Source organism: Meriones unguiculatus, chromosome 1 (genome assembly GCF_030254825.1).
Source record: "Meriones unguiculatus strain TT.TT164.6M chromosome 1, Bangor_MerUng_6.1, whole genome shotgun sequence".
In the NCBI taxonomy this organism is placed as follows: Eukaryota; Metazoa; Chordata; class Mammalia; order Rodentia; family Muridae; genus Meriones; species Meriones unguiculatus.
The window spans coordinates 28685172-28707487 of NC_083349.1; the positions used below are offsets into that span (position 1 = coordinate 28685172).

General features: G+C 50.4%; 1 protein-coding gene across 2 annotated transcripts; it reads right to left on the reverse strand.

Moving 5' to 3' along the window:
* Positions 1 to 453: 453 nt before the first annotated feature.
* Positions 454 to 8830, reverse strand: Saxo4 (stabilizer of axonemal microtubules 4). 2 transcript variants are annotated; one of them, XM_021636082.2, is made up of 14 exons: positions 8741 to 8830; positions 8144 to 8280; positions 7510 to 7624; positions 7092 to 7245; positions 5807 to 5935; positions 5247 to 5310; positions 4830 to 4942; positions 4351 to 4410; positions 4165 to 4251; positions 3833 to 3946; positions 3662 to 3756; positions 1228 to 1392; positions 739 to 811; positions 454 to 541 (listed from the first exon to the last, which is right to left on the reverse strand). In XM_021636082.2, the coding sequence occupies exons 2-13, from the start codon at positions 8250 to 8252 to the stop codon at positions 763 to 765; spliced, it is 1254 nt and encodes a 417-aa protein (XP_021491757.2). In that variant the 5' UTR covers positions 8253 to 8280; positions 8741 to 8830; the 3' UTR covers positions 454 to 541; positions 739 to 762. The 2 variants fall into 2 exon arrangements, with proteins under 2 accessions (XP_021491757.2, XP_060242456.1); XM_060386473.1 differs by having other exon boundaries at positions 7029 to 7245.
* Between the last annotated feature and the right edge of the window lie 13486 nt (positions 8831 to 22316).

The following is a 22316-nucleotide window of genomic DNA, read 5'->3' on the forward strand; positions in this document are numbered from 1 at the left end:
TCAGCCTGTGCGGGTGTTTCGCTGCCCTTCTATCACAGACTCCCCTCCATCTCGATGGCATTCTTCCTGACCTATCCCTAGAGACTTCTCTCTTCTGAGGCCATCAGTGGGAACAAAAAGCCCTCCTGTAATCATCGTCCCCATTTTATAGTGGTAACCAGACCTAGAAAATTCAGTAACTGGCCTCTCGCCCCACCTACCCTCTAACCCACCCCCATGCATCCCACCTGCACCCTGACCTGAGTGATCACTATCCTAGACAGCACAAGCTGAGGGGCATGCCTCAACAGGGCAGGAAGCTGAGTGGGATGGACCTTGTCTGCTGAGATGCTGTGGCTCAGATGCTCCAAGTCCCCTGTCTCCAAATCTGGTCCTGAACCCTCTACCCAGACATATCCTTTCTCAACACCTTTGCCCAGCACCAACCTACCCCACAGTGACTGTAATACCATACTGGTTCAGCGTTCTTTATTTCCTTAGTAAAGTAACTGGGGGAATCTTTCAAAGCATAGGAAACACAACTTGTCCCATCACGGCCAACCTGAGTAGAAGGAACAAAGATAAGGTCTGAGGGAGAACCCTAGGGCAGCTCTGAACACTCTCCAGCAGAAACAAAAGGCCTGCTGACTCCCATCCCTCAAGCCTTTCTTAACCCAGGGCTTGGGAAGGGAGCTGGCCAATGATGCCTTCCCCCTGGGGGAGTGGGTACAAGAGGACATCCTGCCCCCTCCCACTTACCTTCCAGACTCAGCTGGAAGCCATTTAGCGGTTGTTATGAGTTTGATAGAAGGGGTCAAGTGAAGTCAAGGTTCTGTAGGAAGAAAGGAAGCTGATAGAAGGAAGTCTGACCAGGCCTGGGCCTGTCTCCTCTGCCTCCTTCCCTGAGATCCCAAGAACTAGCCAGGTCCAGACAAGGACAGCCAAGCCACAGACATTCTCTGCCTGCCAACTGAAGCCTTTACCATCCAAGTGGAGGTTTTGAAGAAGTGAGCAGGAGTCACAGGAGGGGCAGGCCCACAGTTCATTCATCTTTAAGTGCATTCCCCACAGCCCCTGCCAACCATGGTGGAGGTGAAGTGTGTGGAGGAAGGAGCCATTAGGCAGAGCTGGAAGGAATGAATCTGGGCAGGTGGGAGGCCAGAGGCCAGAGATGCTAGGATCAAGACTAGCTGAGGAGGCTGTGAAATGAGGAAGGGGCACAGGGGGAGAGCTGAGGGGACGAGTTACCTTCCCACATGGGGGTGTAGGTGCCGCAGGGTCTCCGCGGGGTCGGGGGTGTTCTCCATGCGGTTAATGGACTCACTGAGGGCGTAACCTCCTGGTTTCTGGGGCTGGATGCCACCTCGAGTCCAGCCTTCCCGTTCCAGCCCCTTGGGCGTGTTATCAAAGTACCTAGTGTGATGCAAGGGCTCTTGGCACTGCTTGCCTCTTTCTGAGACCTGTCCCTCCCTTCACCACCAACAGATCTGGGCCTTGGAGCTCTTCAGTCTCCTCTGCCCATCACGGCTGAGCCCTTGTTCACCTAGGACACTCACACAGGAAGCCTGTCCCCATTCCTGGAGCTGAGTGCCCCTACCTCACCCCAAAGCCCAGATGGGTGTGGAGAGCAACGGACAGTGTTCTGTGGTGTTGCCACCTGAGGCCCTGTCAGCACCCAGAAAGGAGCCCTGCATCTGATACCCTTCTATGTACCTGAGGAACCAAGACTTAAGCCAGGTTCTGAGACACAGAATGAGTAAGACTTGGGCTCCTGCCTTGACTTATGAAGACAGAATGCTAGAATGTCGATAGGTCCACCTGGAAATCAGTGGTTACAACCCCAGGGACCTTCAGGATCGCCAACAAGAAACAGTGTGTCTGATACCTGGCAGGAATTCCTGACGGGTGATGGGGGCACGGTAAGGACCAACAGAAAGACTATGTTTTGGAGGAAGGCCTACCGGGACCTCAAAAGTGGAACAGCCACATAAAAACAAACAGATCTTTGTCTCCCAACACTCAGAGTCCTCCCCATCACAGAAAGTGGAGAAGCTACAGTGCTCCCAAGCTGAGCCCTAAGGGTTTAGCCCAAAAGCCACCAAGGGCTCAGCCAGATACCATGCAGGCTAGCCTCTAATGCCACCTTTTTACATCAACCGTCTGGCCCCAGCTCTCTGTCTCTTTCTGTAACCACACCTCAAGATGTGATCACACAGTTTGCCCTCCAGGGCCTAGGGCAATATCTACCTGCAGTCAGGACTGAGAGAACAGGAAGTATCCCAGAAGAGGGTAGCAGAAGAGAAGCCTGACAAGCCGGAGAAACTTGGAATGAATACTCAAGTATGTGGGGGGGAGGGGCGGTCAGTGTGCATGTGTTGATAGATGAAGTATTCTGGGAAGAAGCTTGGCTTTCCCAGAACTCTGTCCCCTTCTCCTGCCCAAAACCACTTCCTGTGGAAGTGGGTTAATGCACATTTAATTCCAACACTTGGAAGCAGAGACAGAAGAAGCTATTTGTCATAAGCTCTAGGCCAGTCTAGTCTACAGAGAAAGTTCCAAGCCAGCCAGGGCCACATAACAAGATTGTCTGAAAAAAAAAAAGGAAAGGAAAGGAAAGGAAAGGAAAGGAAAGGAAAGGAAAGGAAAGGAAAGGAAAGGAAAGGAAAGGAAAGGAAAAGGAAAGGAAAGGAAAGGAAAGGAAAGGAAAAAGAAAGGAAAGGAAAAAGAAAGGAAAGGAAAGGAAAGGAAAGGAAAGGAAAGGAAAGGAAAGGAAAGGAAAGGAAAGGAAAGGAAAGGAAAGGAAAGGAAAAGGAAAAAGAAAGGAAAGGAAAAAGAAAGGAAAGGAAAGGAAAGGAAAGGAAAGGAAAGGAAAGGAAAGGAAAAGAAAGGAAAGGAAAGGAAAGGAAAGAAAGGAAAGGAAAGGAAAGGAAAGGAAAGGAAAGGAAAGGAAAGGAAAGGAAAGGAAAGGAAAGGAAAGGAAAGGAAAGGAAAGGAAAGGAAAGGAAAGGAAAGGGTTTTTTCATTGCTCCTAAATGCCCTTCCCACCCAGCCCTAGTTTCAGAAGCTGTCCACATGACTCTTGGGAGCACTGAGCCTACCTGCTGAGGGAGCACTGAGCCTACCTGGCATGTGATGGATACAGACAGTACCTTAGCAACTAATGTCTTGGCTGCTGCAGTGCCCTGTATTTATTTACCCTTTCCAAGCCCACCGTCCTGGCTCTGGAATCATGCTTTGCCTGGCTGTGTGAGAACTCCCCTTGAGTTGCTAGAACCTGTTTCTCCTGAGCAAGAGCTCCTCCCCCCCTCCAGGCTTAATGTCACTGTGGTGACAGCTTTTTAACCAGTGACTATTGAGTCTGGGGTGTGCCTGCCCACGCTCTCTCACTCTCAGGCCAGGACAGCTCAGAGCTGTATGCCTTACACTGAGTTTCTGCCACAGGACAGCTGGCCTCATAACACCCCATCACTGTCCTCTTTCCCTTCCGTGCAAGTCCCTGAAGTCTGCTCTCACACTGAAGGGGCTGTCAGTACATGATGCCCAGCTAAGGGTCTGTGTCTGAGAGAGTTCAGTGTGGCTCTTGGTTCTCCTTCCAGAGGTCATGCCCTCGTTACTTGCTCTGTTTCATTCTTGTTCAGACTGCTAAACAGGTCACAGCTTTCAGCCAGGAAGGGAGCCTCACCCTTGGTTGTAGGTAGTCAGGTACCGCTGATCTCTGTCGGGATCAAAGGAGCTCCGGAAGTAGCTGGGGTTGTTAAGAGTGAACCCTGTGGGCTCCTGCACAAGAAGAAGACAGCACAATGGTTAGGACTCGGGAGCCTAGGAGGGGCAGGCACGGGTGAGGCAGCCTTACCTTGTTCCCTATAGACTCCCTGCCAAGCAGAGCAACGTTTGTCTGTTGCATCCGCTGGGGTGGCTGGTAGGACCTGTGGCTCATGGTGGCTGATTGTGGGCTTGGAGCAGGCATCTGTAGGGAGCAGGGCCACAAGACATGAGGCTGTGTGGCTGGCTGAGGTCATGGAATGGGGGGGAAGGTGGGCAGAGGTGCTTCCACCCCCTGCCAAAGAATCCCGTGTTTCAAAGCACCCAGCTCCGTCCCAGCCCCCAGCCTTACACTCCGTCTGTGACACCCTTCATCTATCTCTGCCTCTTCCCATCCTTCCCTGCTGGGGCCCCATCGCTCACTCTGGAGCTCAAGGTCCTTTCATTCACTCGGCTGTATCCTGTGTCCCGATCAGAGCCTCTGGTCAGCACAGGGAGAAACTCGTTTCCCTGGAAGGAACAAAGCAGCTGCCAGTACCACCCATTCACAATCCCAAGCCAATGTGTGACTGTCCCCACACCCTGGTCCCTTGGCAACACAGAGCTTACCTGAGGGTGATTTATAGGGAGGTAGTCTGACTTGGTGACGCTCCGTCCTGGATGGAGGACCTGAGAGGGACGTACAGTGGGAAATCAGCTGAGCCTCCCTTGCCCTCAGCGGCTCCCGTAGCTTCTGATTCCAGCCTCCACTGTGTCAAGCTTTCAGAAAGGCTATGTACAGACAGGTATGACTGGGGTAACTGAGGAATAGATAGAGTTTGGGTGGAATGACCAGCCCGTTGGTCTTGATAGGGAGCCAGCAGGGAAGGTTCCCATCTGAGCACTGAGCGACCTGACCTGCCCCTTTACCTACTTGGACCTCAGTATTCGCATCTATAAAGTGGAACTCTGAACCACAGCAGCGGTGTTCTCTCCCTCCCCTTCATTCCCTACTTGACCGGGGTGGGGGCTTTGTGTCAGAAGTTTAAAAATTAGTAACTGCAGACCCCCAGTCTTGAAAGTTTTGATGCTCCTGAGACCACACTTACAGGTTCCCCGGCCAGCGCCTGTGAGGGTGGCTGAAAGACAATGGGATTCTTGCTAGTCTCTTCTGTGAAGCCAGACTCTTCTCTGACGCCAATTGTCTTCTTGAGCAAGGGATCTGCAAAAGCCACCACTCTGTGTTCTTAGTGGGACTACCTAAAAGTCCCAGCAGGAAAGGAACAGACTCCAGGGTCCAGGCCAGGAAAGCAGAAGGAAGAATGGGAATGGACAGGCCAGGAGTAGCTATGGTCAGACTCCAGTGACCCTGCTACAGGACAGAGCACTGAAATCAGCCCAGGGATTGATTTGTTTGCCTTCCCTTCTTTCTCTCCTTGGTGGCATCTGAAAACTGTCATTCCACTCCCCCCCCCCCCGATTCTCTCTTAGGGGCTGGAGAAGGAAGGTGAAGTTGGGAGGTCTACCTGGGTGGTTTGGCGTCTCCTTGATATACTTGGAGTTGTACTCAGACGACATGAAGCGTGGGCCCTGGAACATACAAGTCAGGACAACAGCAACCCAGGGTGGGAGTCAGGCATCCCGAGAGGCTCTCTGGATGTGTGAACTCCCAGCGGGCCTGGGAGAAGGAGTACAACACCCCAGTAGACCTCTAATATTCCTGATGAGGCACGGCAGTGCTCCAAATGCCTCCATGATCATTCCAAATTACACACACACCATGCTGAGTTCCTGGAAATGACCCCTGAGGAACTCAGACAGAAGCAAGGGGGTCGTGATGAAGAGGGATAAACAGGTGGAAGAAAATGCATATCAGCTTGGTGGTGGAACACAAGGGCCAGGGAGAGTGTGGTGGCCGCTTTGATGCGGTTTGAGAACTATCAAGTTGAAAATGCCTTGCTCTCTGCAACGTTTCAGGACCCTTTCCCTGGGTGAGAGACCAAAGGCCCAACCTCCGCAGAGGGAGGGAGCTGCTGCGGCACCCCCCAAGCCCTTCCCACTCCGGCCATGGCAGGCACCCATTTACATAGTGCGAGTTCTCCCACTCCATAGAGCCCTTGCCCTGCTGCTGGTGGAGCAGGGGCACCTCCTTGGGCTCCAGTCCTGTGATGGTCTGAGGCCCGTGATCCTGGGTGTCGAAGTGGACCTTCCTGACCTGGAGGAGTGAACACAAGTGATCATCCTGGAAGGTGAGAGAGTGCCAGTCACCCTCCACTCCTAACAGAGCACCTTCATGGTGGTCTGCGTGGCTCCATTACAGTGGTGTAAGTGGGGTCTTTCCTGTATCAGGGCTTGCAACGTCTTTGCTCATAGTGACTCTCATACCCTGACATCGGTCCATGGGGACTTTGGGTTCTCGGGCTGTTGCAGGCACTCAACTCCTTGCTGAGTCCCTCAGCCAGAAACCTCTGCCTCAGGACCTTTGTACTCCCAGCTGACTGACTGGAACACACATCCCTTAGGTAGCTGTGGCTAGAGAAATGTTAGCCTCTTGAACCTCACCCAGTATCTCCATAGTAATTTCTTTCCCAGCCTTTGAGCTTCTGCTTTATCAATCCTTCTCCCATGTTGTATTTTCCTCTGCTCTTACCCCTTCCAAATTTTTTGGTTTTGTTTTGTTTTTCGAGACAGGGTTTCCCTTTGTAGTCTTGGCTGTCCTGGGCTCGCTTTGTAGACCAGGCTGGCCTCGAACTCAAAGAGATCCATCCACCTGCCTCTGCCTCCCTGAGTGCTGGGCTTACAGCTGCCTCCCTCTGTCCAGTCCTGGGATTGCAGGTGTATAGCGCTATGCCTTGTTTATGAAGCACTGGGGAATGGAACCCAGAGCCTCATGAATGTTAGGTTCACCCACTGACCTACAGCCTAAGCACACTCCCTCCATTTTAAATTTAAGCACAGATTTAAAATGTATTCTGATTGCATTGGTTGGATGAATGGCTACCTATCCTCATGACCATGGTGGTGATTTGAATGGCGGTAACAATGATGACAGAAGCAAAGAAGCTGGGGACGATTATGACAGTGACCGTGAGGCAGTGAAGGTGGTGGCAGAGGATTTGAACACATGAATAGGATACTGGTATCTGTAAGGATGGAGTAGGGGGGAGGGCAGTGACAGGGCTGTAGGGAGAAATGGAGAGGCCATGATAGTGGGGAGTGGCCCCTCACCCTAGACTTTGGCTCCTCCGGGCTAGGTCATCTCAGCTTTGTGCAGTGGTTGGAGGTGCCGGCTTGTCAGAGGAACTCACCCTCCCTGACTTCCTGCACACATCCTGGGGCTCGCTCCTCTCTGGCATGGGCCCAGTACTGACCTCCTTGGAAAGGGGCCCAGTGTTGAACTTTTCTCGTGCATAGCCAGAGGTGGTCTGGTACAGGTTCCTGGGCAGGGGCTGCTTGCTGTCAGGCCCTTCTAAGGGACAATAGCTCTGACTGGCCACAGACTTGGAAGTGTCATGGATTTGTTCCCTAAGGGGTGGGAGAAAATGATGATAGGATCTCCAGGCCACCTGCTTTGTTCTTGCGCTGAAGGCTGCATCACTTGTTCCCAGAAGCTCCCATCTCTCTCATCCCTCTTGCAAATGTTTCAAGAGTCCACAAGCCATGGGGCCCAAACTGGGTAGCATGCCCAGAGCCACCCAGGCCTTGCCTTGGAGCCTGGGGCAATGACATCCCTGATAACTAAGATCCAGCAGGGTAGATTTGGGAGGAAAGGAATACTGGAGACTGTACCCCGTGGCAGGATTGTCCAGGCTGTCCAGGTGGGGTTTGTAAATCATGGGCCGATAGTTGGATTTGTAGCCTGTGCCTACATGGCATCCCATGCGGGGCTTGAACTCCTCTCGACCTGCCAGGCGAGGAAGAGGGAGACAGGGCCAAAGGTCATCAGAAGGATGAAGACTGGCTTCCCAAGCAGGGCCAACACCCCCCAGGGCTCAGAGGCCACTAGGCCAAGGGAACACCCAACAATCCAGGTGATGGGAGCTGTGTAGGCCTGGCTCTTCAGAGGGCTGTGGTAGCAGGAAACAGCCAAGTGGAGTGTGGACACCATGTAGCAGACTCACTAGTCTTGGCTGTCCTGGGCTCGCTTTGTAGACCAGGCTGGCCTCGAACTCAAAGAGATCCACCTGCCTCTGCCTCCCTGAGTGCTGGGCTTACAGCTGCCTCCTTCTGTCCAGGGACAGGACCAGAGACGGGGGTAGCCAGGCAAGGCCAGCTTGATAGTGTGAGCCCTTGGGCTCTGGGAACAGATCAGCTCTGTGTGGCAAGTCACTCTCTGCTAGGATTACTCTAGACACTGTCCCTCTCCAGATCCCTCTTCCTACCACATACTGTGTGTGTGTGTGGCGGGGGGTTGAGTCCTTACCATAGGCTGTGCAATAGCTGGTAGCATAAAACTTCAGAGGATCAGAACATCCCCCTGAACTCATCTTCACATAAGGAGAGACAACCCCGAGAGGGAGTTTTCCCATCATGATGCTGTGGGGCAAGGGCCCCACGGGCCTGAAAAGAAACCCAGGAGGCCCTCATGAATTCCGATCCTGGCAGTGGCAATCCTCCTCCCACTTCCCCCTCCCTCACCATAGGTCCGAGTCCTTCCCGCAGGCCCCTGTTCCGGTTTCTGGACACTGCATCTCAAGCCATCAGAAGAATCCATGTTCAACTCTCACTCTCTCACACTCGCTTGTCACATACCAGTGTTCAAATGTCCCCCATTTTAGAGCCAAGAAACTTTAGCGCTAAGAAATGAATTGAAGCTCTTAACCAGAGACAGAGCTGGGATTTAGACCTGGGGTATCTGACTCCTTGTCCTCTGGTCTGACGTGACCAGAGGACCATCTGAGAGTTCTCTCTTGTGAGATGTGCCCCCACCCCATCTGTTACTCAGTTTCTTCCCCATCCACCTCCCTCTGGAAGTTGACTGTGCTCTCCTGAGGCCCTAGACAGTAGGCCCCACCCTCACCTGCCCTCTGCAGCTGGCTCTGAGGTCGGCAGAAGCCACAAGAGGCTGGAGCTGCTCAAGAGAAGCCAGCCCTCCTGAGGTAGAGAGGGCCAAGCTAGAAGAAACAGAGTGTTGCTTAGCAACCATCACTTAGCAACAGCGTCCCAAGCCTCTGAAGTCCCTCTCAAGCCATGGCCCGCTGAGGGGCCCGACCCATCCAGGAAGGGAAGGACAGGCAAGGCACAGTTAGTCCTGCCTCCGTGGCTCTGGCCCCAGCTGTCTGCACAAGACCATGAAGAGCTACTTCTCTAACTGATGTGAAATAAAAGATAATCCTGGACAATAACTCCCATTTACAGAGTATCCACTTCTCACCAGACACTTTACATCCTTCATCTCCACCCTCCAAGAGGCTCTTCCAGGTCTATTATTATCCCCTCTTCACTGGGGAACAGGCAGAGTAGCTCAACCAGCCAGAGATCTCAAAACAGTGGAGATTCCACGTGGGTGGATCCTGATCCCACTCTTATGCCTCTTGGTAAATTAATGTTTACTATGTTCTGCTCCAGCCAAACCTGTGCTAAGCCCTTTTACACACACTACCTCTTACAACTTCCCAGACTCCTGCATGAGCTTGGGGCTCTTGGTGTATGGCCAATCACCACAGCAGCGGTTAAAAGCAGGGCTCCCACCATGCCTGTTGGCTTTGATGAGGTGTCTTTCCTCCTTACACTCTCACATCTCATCTTAATCAAGTGTGTGACATCTGGCAGAAAGTGGGGCCCAGCACCTGAGGAAAGGAAGGGGGAACATTGGTACGTACTGGCAAGCTATGGTCTAAATGCAGCCCTGGCCAGCCCCACAGGGATTTCAGTCATAGCCTGCAAGCCTCAAGTTGGTTTTCAGTCTTGTAAACATTGTGACAGTTGGATCTCCAGAGGTAGGGAGGAATTCTGATCAGTATCTGCCAATTACTGGGGTACAAATTCTGCTTTTATGACTGCTTTTAAACAGACAATGCAGTGTCCCAAATGGGAACTTTAAGGAATTTAATTTTTAAGACAGCAGGGGTGAACAGCCAGCCTGTAGATTTCCTGCCTTTGGCTATCACGACTGTGTGAGCATCTCTTCTGAGACAAGTGACCTGTGAGGAGAAGGGACACAGAAGGGTTACCCTGCCTAGGATACATGCATGCAACATTAGTCCTATCAGCATCAGGGACCACGAACATGTTATACCCCAACAGAGAAACCCTGTAGTCAGAAGTGATCGTGGTCTGGGTGGGGGCAGGGGGGGAGGCTTCAGGACAGACTGAGACCCACTGAATTCTCATCCTCCAGTCATGACTGCTCAGAGGTCAGGGGCTACCAGGACAGAGGAGTGAATGCACTCAGCCTCTCCTCCATCAAGCAGCCCCCAGCCTGCCAACAGAGAGGCTCATGGGTGCTCTACATGTGAAACATGGGAAGATTGAGACTGCCACGGGTGGGGTGCACTCAGGGCAAAGACAGAGGGCAGTGTTCCTCCAGGCACCCTTGGAGTGGAGCTCTCAGCCTGAGCTCACATTTCGAAGCTGGGCGGCACAGGCTCTGGCTCTGCCACTGAATGCATAGGAGACGTGGTACAGGGTATGTATGCCAGTATGAGAGAGAAGTCAAAGGAGCAGAAGGCTGGAGTAGCTGGTCTCATTGCATACACAAGCAGAGAGCAGAGCGCAGGGTCTGGAGAGGTGGCTCAGTGGTTGAGAGCACTTTCTGCTCTTGAAGAAAACAACACTTCAGGTGACTCACAGTCATCTGTAATTCCAGCTCCAGGAAATCCTACACCCGATAAGAAAACAGAAAATGAATACATTCTACTGTTCAGGTAGCTGCCTCCATTTTGTGCATTTTTTTCTCCATTTATAACAGTTCTCCAGGTTCTCCCTGGTCAGGCAATGGTCCTGTCTAGAATTTAAACAGATCTTCCAGGTACAGAGGCAGGGAGACCTCTGTGAGTTTGAGGCCCTATCTACATACCAATTTCCTAGACAGCCAGACCCTTAGGGAGAGACCTTGTAGGAAACTCCACCCCCCCCCCATAAGCATACCCTGTTGCCCATCTCCCAGGAGATTTTATAACCTGTCAAGTTGACAATGAACATTAACCATTTTGGGCTCCTTCCACATTTTTCTTAGACCCAGTCTCTCATTGGTCTGTAATTTTGCCACATAAGTCATGCTGTCTGGTCCCTAAGTTTCCAGGAATCTGCCCATCTCTGTCTCCCATTCTGCCATGGCTGGAATTACAAGTCCAAGCCTCCACACAAGGCTTTTTAAGTGGTTTCTAGGGACCCAAACTCAGGGTTTATGAGGCAAGTGCTTTACCTACTGAGCCATCTCACAGTTGACTAGGAAAGGGCTTCGGCCAGTTAAAGACAGGAATTCCACAGGATCTCAGACATGGTCATGTGAGGGAGTGAAAGGAAATTCTTCTGAGACTGAGCTCAAAACTGCCTCCTCTGTAGGACTTCTTCTGTGTCTGTATGCAGAGGTGGCTCACAGGGTCAGACCCGGTAACTATGTCTGCAATCTGCACAGGCGGAGGGGAAAGGGGACGCTCCACCAGGAAGGTAATGTGGCGTGACCTTCGGCCTGGGTTCTGGGATAGATTCTGTGTGTCTGGATCCTGTACGGGGAAGAATGGTGGGAGGAAGATTCCAGCTGGAGCCGACAAAAGTGGCTGCTTGGGGCTGGAAGCTCCAGGTTGCGGTGGAACTGTTTTTTTGTCGTGTAGCAGCATCTAGTGGTTGTAACGCAGAACCGCAGGTAAGCAAGTTAACAGCTGGGACTCCTTGCAGAGTGGAAGATGGCTAGAGCCTGATTCACCTATGCACCCCTACACACCCGCTCTTCAGAACAAACTGGACTGGCCCGGCTCTCGTGAAGGGGATGAATCCTAATGGACGCCATCAGGATCCTTGTTGAAGCCACACTGTGTGACTTGGGCCTCTCATCTGCTTCCCTAGTTTCTTCCACCTCTACAGAGAAGCTAACAAGGCTGAAAATCTAGGACCCACATCACCCCCCCTTTCTTCCCATACCATAATTGCCACTGTCCATTAACTCCTACCTTTGTGCTGGGCACCAACCTGGGTTCTTACTTTTGAGACAGGGCTTCATGTCTACTTTCAGTGTAGCCACTGAGGGCCTTGAGTCATAATCATAGTTCAGGACCCTGCTGTCTCCACCTCCCAAGTGCTGGGATCATAAGCATGGGTTACGGTACTCAGTTAATACAGTGCCGGCAGCAGTAGGCGAGGCAAGCACTTTACCAGCCAAGGTACACCCCCAGTCCTCTCCTCCCCCATCTCATCAGTGTTCGATCCAGCCTTGCCAGCCAAGAATTATTGTTAATACGTTTACTTTACAAATGGGGAGGCCAACTGCAGCAGGCAGGAAGAAGTGGATCTTGGATCCAAACCCAGCTTTAACTCAACAATCCATTCCTTTCCTGCTGGGAAGTACTCTGCAAAGGGCTGGGACTGCAGCAGTGAGCCCTGTTCCTGCAAAGTAATGGCTCCCTCGGGTACGAGGGTGACATCCCTCTCTTTTCTACATCTGACTCAGTTCAGATATTCATGCTCTGGGCTACAGGTCCCCATAAGAGGGTTAAATGGAGCATGTGAGATGTCACACCATCAAGCATGTGTCTTGATGGCTGGTCTCCGAGTGCAGAGCTCTCAGGAAGAGAGAGGCCAATAGACCCCAGCTTAATGGAAGGGTACCATCCGAGGGGCATTCAGGCAAGAGCCTCACAGGCTGACAGTCGCAGTAGAGGACACAGGATTTGCCGGGTACCAGTCACCATCCTCATCACTTCCCATGCATTAGCATGTCTAAACCTTACCGCATCCAAGTGCAAAGGTTCAGAGCCTCTGTTGCAGGGATGAAGGAACTGAGGCACAGAGAGACGGCCTGGGTCACAGGGCTCATAAAAGAAGCAGTTCGCCCGCCTCCAAGGCCATGCTGCTGACCACTCCGAAAGCACCTCATAGATGTGTCTGGAGTCCTACAAGCCCTTTTCAAAAATCTTACTTTTGATGAAATGCTTTTTAAAATCCTTATGTTTGTTGGTTTTTTGTTTTTTTTGTTTTTGTTTTTTTTTTTTTTTAAGACAGAGTTTCTCTGTGTAGCTCTGGCTATCCTGGAACTTGATTTGTAGACCAGCCTGGCCTCAAATCCAGAGACTCACCTGCTCAAGTGATGGAATTCAAAGTGTATTCCAGGAGCTGGGGAGATGGCTCGGCAGCGGAGAGCACTGGCTGTTCACCCAGAGGACCCAGGTTTGGATTCCAGTGCCCACACGGAAGTTCACAACTGTTTGTAACTTCTGTTCCAAGGGATCCAACACCCTCACACAGACATACATGCAGGCAAAACACCAAGGTATGTAAAAATAAATTTATTTTTTAAAAAGCATATACCATCATGGCAGCCTTAATCCTTTTCCTGTGGTGGGTGATCTCTTATACCCAGCTTCTCCAATGTCCTGGGCAAACAGTTCACAGAAGAAAAGTGTCAAAAGTGGAAAGAAGGGGGGAGTGGATGTAGCTCAGTTGGTAGAGTTGCCTGGCATTCATGAGGCCCTGGGTTCAGTCCCTAGCACTGTATAAAACTGGTGATGCCACCATACAGTGGCACACACCTGTAACCACTGCACTTAGGAGGTCAAGGCAGGAGGATCTTAAAAGTTCAAGGCCATCCTCTGCTACATAGGCAGTTCAAGGCCAGTTTAGGCTACATGAAACCTTAACTTAAAGATTTTAAAGAGCACAGGCTTTGGGGCCTCATGGACACAGTCTTGCGTCTGAGCCCTCTCCCACACTAGCCAAGGAGGCTTGTCCTAGTCATGCAGTGAGCTGTGGATGCTTCCTGAGCTGGAGTAGAGAGAGAGGATGCAGCAAATCTGAATAGTGCCTGCACAATGGACACTGGGGAATGGACACAGTGTGACTGTTTGAGTAGACAGGTCATGTATCCAGAGATGTCAAGGGATAGGGCTCCATCATTCGTTTCTCTGCATTGGGACAAGTGAGCTTGAGCGAAGCAGGAATGCCAGGGCAGGACCAACCTTTCAAAACTGCTTTGAGAGACTGGCATGACAAGACAGTCAGTAACATGTTTTCCAGAACCCACATCTTTTAAAGGAGAGGAGGACTGAAGAGATGGCTCAGTGCTTGCTGCTCTTGCAGAGGACCCAGGTTCAGTTCCCAGTACCCACAAGATGGTTCACAACCGTCTCTACTCCAGTTCAAGGGGATATGGTGCCATCTGACCTCCAAGGGCACCACAAACACATGTGGTGGTGGCGTATGACCGATCTTTTCCTAGGAGGACACAACATACATGCCTACTCACCCTGGATAGGTAGCCCACAATAGACCAAAGTACCAGATAGGTACCCACCGCCAAAGTCCAACTTGGTGAACCAATGAATTTTATTGAGGTTACTTATAGGTAATGTGGGTGGGGGTTACTTACAGGAAGAGAAAGGACTCAAAGACAGCTTCGTCACCAAAGCCCACCCCAGCATGTATGACAGCTCACAAAAGCTGGGGACCTGGAGCTCACTCAACAGCCTGTAGGCAACTAAACAAGCTGAAGAGTGGTTTTTTGTTTGTTTGTTTGTTTGTTTGTTTTTGTTTTGTTTTCTAGGTGCCTCAATTGGTCTAAACCTCTTCCAGGCAGCTTGGGTGGTTTCTGCTTCTTCCAGGAACCTGGTCTGATCTCAGAGTCCTGTTTGCAGCTTGGATCATCTGAGAGTCTGCTTTGCAGCTTGGCTTGTCTGAGAGGGACTCTCAGCTTTTATAGCTGGCAGAGAGAGGCCTAGTGAATCCGGTCAGTTTCAGGGACTTCCTAAAGCTATTTTGAGTCCTTTAACCTGCAGGATGGGATGTTTCAATCTCAGAGGAAACTGTCACACCACAGGGGAACATGCATGTGCACACACAAGCAAGCAAAAGACACGCACATTAAAACAAAAAAAGCCAGGTGTGGTGACATATGCCTGCAATCCAACCACTTGGAAGGCAGAGAGAATAGGATGGTGGGAGCTTGCTAGTCAGCTGACCCAGCCTACTAGGCAAACTTCAAGGCACTGAGACACCCTGTCTTAAAACACAAGGTCAACTGTAGAAACAGCTCCGTCAGTAAAGTGCTTACCATGCAAACATGAGGACCTGAGCTTGTCTCCCAGAATACACATGAAAAGGCTGGGGACAGCAGCTTATTCCTGTAAGCCCAGCCTTAAGAAAAAGAGAGACAGGAGAATGGATCCCTGGAGCTCCTGGCCACCCAATCTAGCTGAGCTGTGAGTTCCAGGTTCAGTGGGAGTGACTCCATCTAAAAAATTTAGGTGGATAGTGTCTGAGAAAGATACCTGACATTGACTCCTGGCCTTCACACACATGCACACCAAACATGCACACACACATATAAAGACAATTAAAAAAATAAAGATGGTAGATTGTATCTAAGCAATGAGAGCTGAGGCTGTCCTCTGACTTTCACATTCGAATGCAACTGTACACACACAGAGAGACACAAAGACACACACACAACTTTGAGGACTCTGTTCATGGAGTGACATCCCTGAAAACTGAAATGCCCTGAGACTGCGCAAGGTTAAATGCAGTCGCTCCCCAGCTCCTTTCTTCTGAAGACACTGACCCCCAGGATGGGTAGTGGCTCTCTCCTCAGGCTGCTTAACTCTGCTTCCCTCTTCAGCCTCCATGAACATTTCCTGGAAGAACTCTACAGTGCTGATTTGATGGCTGTTCTGGTTCTGCCTGTTCTGTTCTCTCACTGTCTCCTCCAGGTGAACTTGTTGATCTTGCACAAGACTTAAATATTTATGACCCCCTCAGAAGATGCAGCAAGGCAGAAGAGCAAGCAGGAGCTGGTCACAGCCTCGCACAGCAAGGGAGTTTCTTTGTAGCCATCAGCAAGACAGACAGGCAAGGCAGGGAGAGTCCTGCAGAGCCCAGAGATCTGGGCTCATAGCCCAAACCCAGGCCTCCCCTTCCTAAGCCCGTTTCCTTGGCTGCATTGAGGAACCACGGAGAAATGATTCAGGGTGGAGTGGAGAAACCAGAAAAGGCAGTGGTCCAGTGCTGAGTTCACAGCGTGCCAGACTGACAAGACTGATAAGAAGGGCGGTACTACATTCCCAGCCTGCCTTGCAGTGGGACTGGCTGATACTGTGGGAGGAGCTATAGTGTGCCACGCCCATCTGAGGTCCCTGTGGAGGTATGAGGGCCCCCACAAGGACGGAGAGTTAATGTGGGACCCGGCCGATGGGAGCAGCCTGGTACTATATTATGGTCTCCCCAAAAATTGAATGTCCCGAAAAATCCATCTGTTGAAAACAACCCCCAAACTTAGGCATTTGGTGGTATAAAGATGTGACTGGAGTTAGATGATGTCAGGCAGGTGGGCCCATGACTGGAGCATTAGTGGCTTTACATGAAGAGGGAGGGACTCCTGAGCAGACCCCCTTTCTATCTAACAGGTACTGACTTGTTCGTCTGTCTCTGGATGACAAGTGCAAAGGTCAGCCTCCGATGCTGGCACCCTACTCTGGACTTCCTGGTCTCCAGAACTGTAAACTAAATAAACTTGCTTCTAATTGACTCAGTTGGTGGTATTCTGTGATAGCACCAGGAAACAGACTAAAACACAGCCTGAACCCACTACAGCATCCCTGTCTGTGACCTGCAGTATTCCACAAGGACACATGGAGTGCTTTGCCTGTGGGAGGCCCAGGGTGAGGGCAATAAAGATGTCTTGCCAAGCCCACCATCAGCCCTTAATGACACATTATGCAAGCAAAAAACACGTATGTGCTGCTAGGAGCCACCAAGTTCTGGGGTCACAACTCAACCCATCCTGACCTGTATGAGTTGGTTGACTGACTGAAGGGTCCACAGGTGTATATGTTTGTGTGTGAGAGTGCCCGTGGGCCACAGCACGCACTAGAGATCAAAGCCCTCATCTCTGTGGTGACGGCCTCTGATGTTTGACCTTGTTTGTGGCAAGGACTTTTTGTTGTTGTTTGCGCCTGTGCTTCACACTTGTGGCTGGAGAGCTTCTAGGGGATTCTCCTGTCTTCTCTCCCAAGTTGCCATAGGCACTCGGAAGCTACAGAAACACCCTCCTGAACCCAGCTTCACATAGGTTCTGTGGACTTGGATTCAGGCCATCAAGTGCCTTTATCCAATGAGACATCTCCTGGCCCCAAACCCATAATTTTAACTTAGTTGCTTTTATTTTATGGTGCTGGGGATGGAGCCCAGGGTTTTACAGGCATGCTAGGCTACACTGAATTATGTCTGTGATTAAGCATAGTAATTTTTAAACACTTTATTGCTATACTTTGCATGTTAATCATCTCTCAAGGGTAAGTGTGTTAAAGCCTTGGTCTCCACAATGGTACTATTGGAAGGTACTATGGCCCTTTAAGAGGTGGAACCTTACCAGAGATCCTTAGGTCATTGGAAGTATCTTGAAGAGGATATGGTGACTTCTGCTTCCTGGCCACCAAGTAAATAAACAGTTCTCTGCCACACAGTTCCTGCCACAGCCTGCTGACCACCCTATCAGAAACCATAGCAATGGGTCTGCCCAGTCCTAGACCAGAACCTCTGAAACCATGAACCAAACAACCTTTTTAGTATTTATAAGTTAATTATCTCAGGGGCTTCATGATAATAAAGAAAACCTAAAACCACTGTTTTACAATCGAATGCAGTAGTTTTAGCATGCCATATAATATCTGCCATTCTCGCTTCTTAAAGCTCCAACCTGAAGCTTTCAACAACCCACCCCCCACCCCCACCCCTGGTTTCTCCCCACCATAAACATCATAGCCCTCTCTGAGCATACCCTGCAGCCCTTCAAGTGCTTGCGGATACCTGTACAATTTCCTCCGCCTGCAGTCTCTCTCTTTGCTGGGGCACCCATGCCAAGGCACGGACCTGAAAAGTCTCTCCTTGGACAGAGCTCCCTTGATAGTTCCTGGCAGTGACAGCGAGAGAGCATTGTCCAGATGCATTCGTGTTTTGTTTGGAGAGAGGAATGCCATATTTAAGAAGTGGGATCGGATCGCGTGGAAGGATCAAGAGGCTAGTCTCAAGGTCCAATAGAACCTCCTTTGGGAGCAGCAGTGCCCACTGGACACTGAGGTCTTCTTGGGCAGTAGCCTCAGAGGAGAGAGGGTTGGCAGAATGCAGGCAGCAGGCCCCAAACAGCATTGTGGCGAATCTGATGGGAGACGGGCTCCCAGCGGTTTCAGGAGTGATCTAGACAAACCAGAGAGACACCATGGGCAAGAATGGGATATCTCATTGCCCCTGCTTCCCAGCTTAAGTGGGGGTGATAAGAGCATTCTGCTTTTCTGTATGAGATATGAGGTATGTTAGTGGCACATGTCAAGCACTACTCAGCTCTATGGTCTCAGACTCAGGCTCCAGGAGGTGTTGACTAACCAAATTAGGGGTGGGGGGGGTGAGATACTGTTTGGCTGTCTTCCTGTCACTGAGTAGGCAGCAGATCATGTGACCCAGGATCCCAGCTCCAGAGCCTCCTGCCAAGTTGCATAGAGGCCTGCCAGGTGGCTGGGGTCTCTGCGGTTTTCTGGAAACTATACCTGCATACACATCACTGAAACAAAACAGTCTGGACACTTGTGCCAGAGCAAGCAACAGAAATCTTTTAACTCTTTTGCTTTCTCCATACATGGGGCTCTGGCTGGTGACTTGACTAAGACAACCCAGGGGCAGTAAAGTTGGGATGCCTCAGTACTCAGCCCCTTTGTGTGTGTGTATGTGTGTGTGTGTGTGTGTGTGTGTGTGTGTGTGTGTGTGTGTGTTTTCCTGCCATTAAGCTAGCCAGCAGTTTCTGTCCATCTGAGAAGGATCCTGCCCACCCTTAGGGTTGGTTGCAGCCAAGAACCTTGGGGCTCCAGGGCCTTATGGAGTAATTAATATCTGTTCTCTGAAGCACACCTGGGACCCAAAATTAGCTTCTTTTAGCATCTTGTGTCTTCAGAGGCCAGGGAGACAACCAAGTGTGTGGCTCTTGGTGAGAGTGATAGGTTTCGTTCATTAAAGCCCCTTCCCCTGTGGAAGTGGAGGACAGTGAGCTACCTGGAAAGCTGAGGCTCCCTTCCCCACACTGAACCACTGTAACTGGAGAAGGGTCAAGTTTCTCACTCCAGCAGCCCCAGAGAGTCTCTCGATTCTCATTGCCAGAAAGTTTACTTTGGGGTTCAAATCAGAGTCTCCTATCTGTAGATTTCATTCTTTAGCCGAGGCTGGCCTCCAGCCAGACACCCTCCTGACTCAGGTCCCTACGCCTGGGCTTATAAACATGTACCACTGTGCCCGTTTTCACAGTGCGGGAGGGGAAGCCCACTAGCTCCAGTGCGTTAGGTTGGCACCTGGTGAACTAAGCTGCATGTGCAGCCCTCTGGTCCCTTCTTTTTTTGATGTTTTTGAAAATGCGGGTGAGCATATAGTCTGCATGTATACCTGCACAGCATGTGTGAGCCTCTCAGCCATGGAGTCCAAAAAAGGATGCCAGATCCCCACGGAATGAGTTACAGTTGGTTATGAGCTGCCGTGTGGGTTCCTCTGCAAGAACAAGTGCTCTGAGCCATTCCTCCAGCCTCTAGGCATTTCCTTTTCATCAGTCAATCAATTTGTGTGTATGTGTGTAGGTGCATTCACCTTATACGTATAGAAGACAGATGACAACTTGTGGAAATCCGGTCTCTCCTACCACCATGTGGTATGTCACTTTTTTTTTTTAATTTCTATTTTTTTTTACAATTCTCCTTTATTGGAGTGTTTAGGCCTCTACCTCCTTCCACCAATCCCCCAACCTTAAGTGTGAGAGAGAAAAGGTTAGTAGGGAGAGGGAGCCCAGACCCCTTTACTTCTCCTGGCTATTTAGGGTCAAGGGGTTCTCTTAGGACTCTCTACCAATCTCTGCAACTGCAGTCGCAGCTAGCAGTCTCCTCCATGCCACTGTGCCCTGAAGGAAGTGTTTATCTCCGTCTGTTTGCTCCAAACTGCCACACTAACCGCCATGCCACACCTTCGCTTTCCAGGCCCTCCTATTTATACTCTCAGAGTCCTAGATCACGCCCCTCTCCATGCTCCACGTTGAAGGCCGCTACCAGTTGGCACAAGCCAAGCTCTGAACGAGACAATTAACAGGTGTGGACAAACTGTAGCCCAACTAAAATACCACAGTTGAGACTGAAACAAAAGCATATTTACATAACATACAAAGAAACCAAAACTTCCATTACAATGTGGGTCCTGAGGATAGAACTCGGGTCATCAGGCTTGGCAGCATGTGCCTTTGCCTGCTGAGTCATTTCACTGATTCAACTGGTAATTTTGTAAGTAATTTAGGAATCCCTTTTGTGTGTCAGATAATGAACATGGCTCTATTTAACTAAGGGGAACAAAACCAAACAACAACACAACGAACCAGATCTAGCCTTGGTCTGTGATGCTTAAAATCCAACAAGGACCCAGACTTTGGTTAGAGAATCAGTAGATAGATTTAAACCTGAGAGATGAGGAAGGTGTCTGTGAGGAACTGGTACCTGCACCCAGGGCTGGAGGAGGAGAGGGATGAAGCAGGGAAGGGAGAAAGAACCTGTGCAAAGGCTCTATGGCGGGACACATTTTGAAAATGCTGAGAGGTTTTAGGTGCAACTTAGAAGCTGAAGCACAGAATCTGAAAGGAATTGGAGGCATATCGCAGTCCACTGACAGGGGTCTGTGATTCCAACTACTGCAGAAGCTGAGGCAGGTGGATTGCAAATTCAAGGCCTCCCTGAATTACAGAACTCAAGCCATCTTGAACCTAGCAAGGCCAAGAAAAGAGATATGACATATAATCTCTGTCTTCCTCAGTTTTCTGTCTCTGTTGCAATGCCTAAGATATACAAGTTAAGAGAAGAAAAAGTCTTATTTGGCTAATTATTTTACAGGGTTCAGTCTATGGTCATTTGGCCCCATTGCCGCTGGACCTGTGGTAGGACGTAAAGTGAACAGCATGTGATTGCATACTCCTCACAGGAGCCAGGAAGCAGACAAGAGAAAGGACAGGGCTGAGGCACCTAATGTCCTTCTTCCTTCAAGGCTCCATTTTCCACTGACTCCAACTCTTTCCAATATCTTAGTATCACAGACTAACACCCAGGCTTTAACGTGTGGGCTTTGGGGACTACTCATCCAAACACAGCAACTTCAAGGAGCTCTTGGAGGTCATCTTGACGGTTTTTCCTCCTCTTCTCTCTTCCTCCTTTTCTTCCTCTCCTGCACTCCCTCCCTCTTCTCTTCTGTTGAGTTGTTAAGGCATAGTAGAGGTGCCACATTAACAGTCAGCCCTGAGGCTGGTTTGAAGGAGAATTACTCACATATAGGTGGTCAGGGCCCCCTGCTGTCAATGAGGTCACTATTGAGAGCATCCAGAGAGAAGAGGTTAGCATCATAAAGAGCATCCTTTTCTATGACTTGGACATGACTCACAGAGGCAAAGATATGACTGGAGAAGCCAGAAAGTCCAAGGAAATGTCATCTCATAAAGCCAATGTGGAGGCTTCTGCTACTGGCCAGAAGCAATGACAACAGACACCTGAGGTCCACTCGGTTTAAGGATGTAGAGCTGTGCTTGGGAAGAGATACTATTCCTAGAGTAAGGAGGTGGAAAGCTAGTGACACACCATGAGTCCACTGTCCCTGATTGCACTGATGACACATGATGAGTCTGTCCTACTAAGATCGGATGGTGACACACCATGAGCCTGATGGCCTAAGATGTGTCAGTCAGACTGCAACAAGCAATGACAAGAAAGAGACTATTGAGCCAAATCTTCAGCTTATGGTGCTCTTTTCACACTCAGACTTTGAAAGAATATTAGCCCTCCTGCTTTGTATAGTCCGCTGTCCTGACCCGGTGGCCTCTTGGAAATCAGTAGCAGTAAAACCGCAGGCAGAAGGTCATCTCGGATGATCCTGGGGGCCAAGGCTCACATCCCTCTGGCCTGACTGATAACACAGCACTAACCTCCTTACTGAAGCTCCCCCTGGTTTCCTGTGTGCCTAGGAAGTTCCCCACAACCCAGTAAGCCATTTACTCAGAAAGCAGAAATGACGTTGTAGAAAGTGGAAATGGACAGACACTCCCATCTCTGGGGCTGTCAGTCCTTCTGTTTGCCAAGCCAAGCTCCTATGTCCATCTCAAAGTCTAGAATCTATGGTGATAAGCCTTGTCTCATGCTGTGTAGCCTCTTTGTCGAGCCGCTCAGCCACCAGAGACCTGGCCACCTGCAGACCTGGGACAGTCAACTGCCGAGCTCTTCTTTTACTCTCCCCATTGGCCCAGGTCTTCTCTCTGGGTGGGTGGGGGTCTTCCTTTGCCATCCTAACCCTTGGCTATAAGGAAGTAGGCAGCAGAACAAGCTGTTCCTATGACTACCATACTGTCCCCACCGCTAGCTCAATGTCTGTCTTAGTTGTCACTTGCTGTTCAAACA

Excerpts from the sequence above, each read along its gene's own strand:
- Saxo4 (XM_060386473.1), bottom strand. The coding sequence starts at position 8,252 with ATGATGGGAAAACTCCCTCTCGGGGTTGTCTCTCCTTATGTGAAGATG. Across the intron at positions 5,311-5,806 it reads AGTGGGAGAACTCGCACTAT|GGCCCACGCTTCATGTCGTC; the intron begins GTAAATGGGTGC and ends TGTATGTTCCAG. Across the intron at positions 3,757-3,832 it reads GGGAGTCTATAGGGAACAAG|GAGCCCACAGGGTTCACTCT; the intron begins GTAAGGCTGCCT and ends CTTCTTGTGCAG.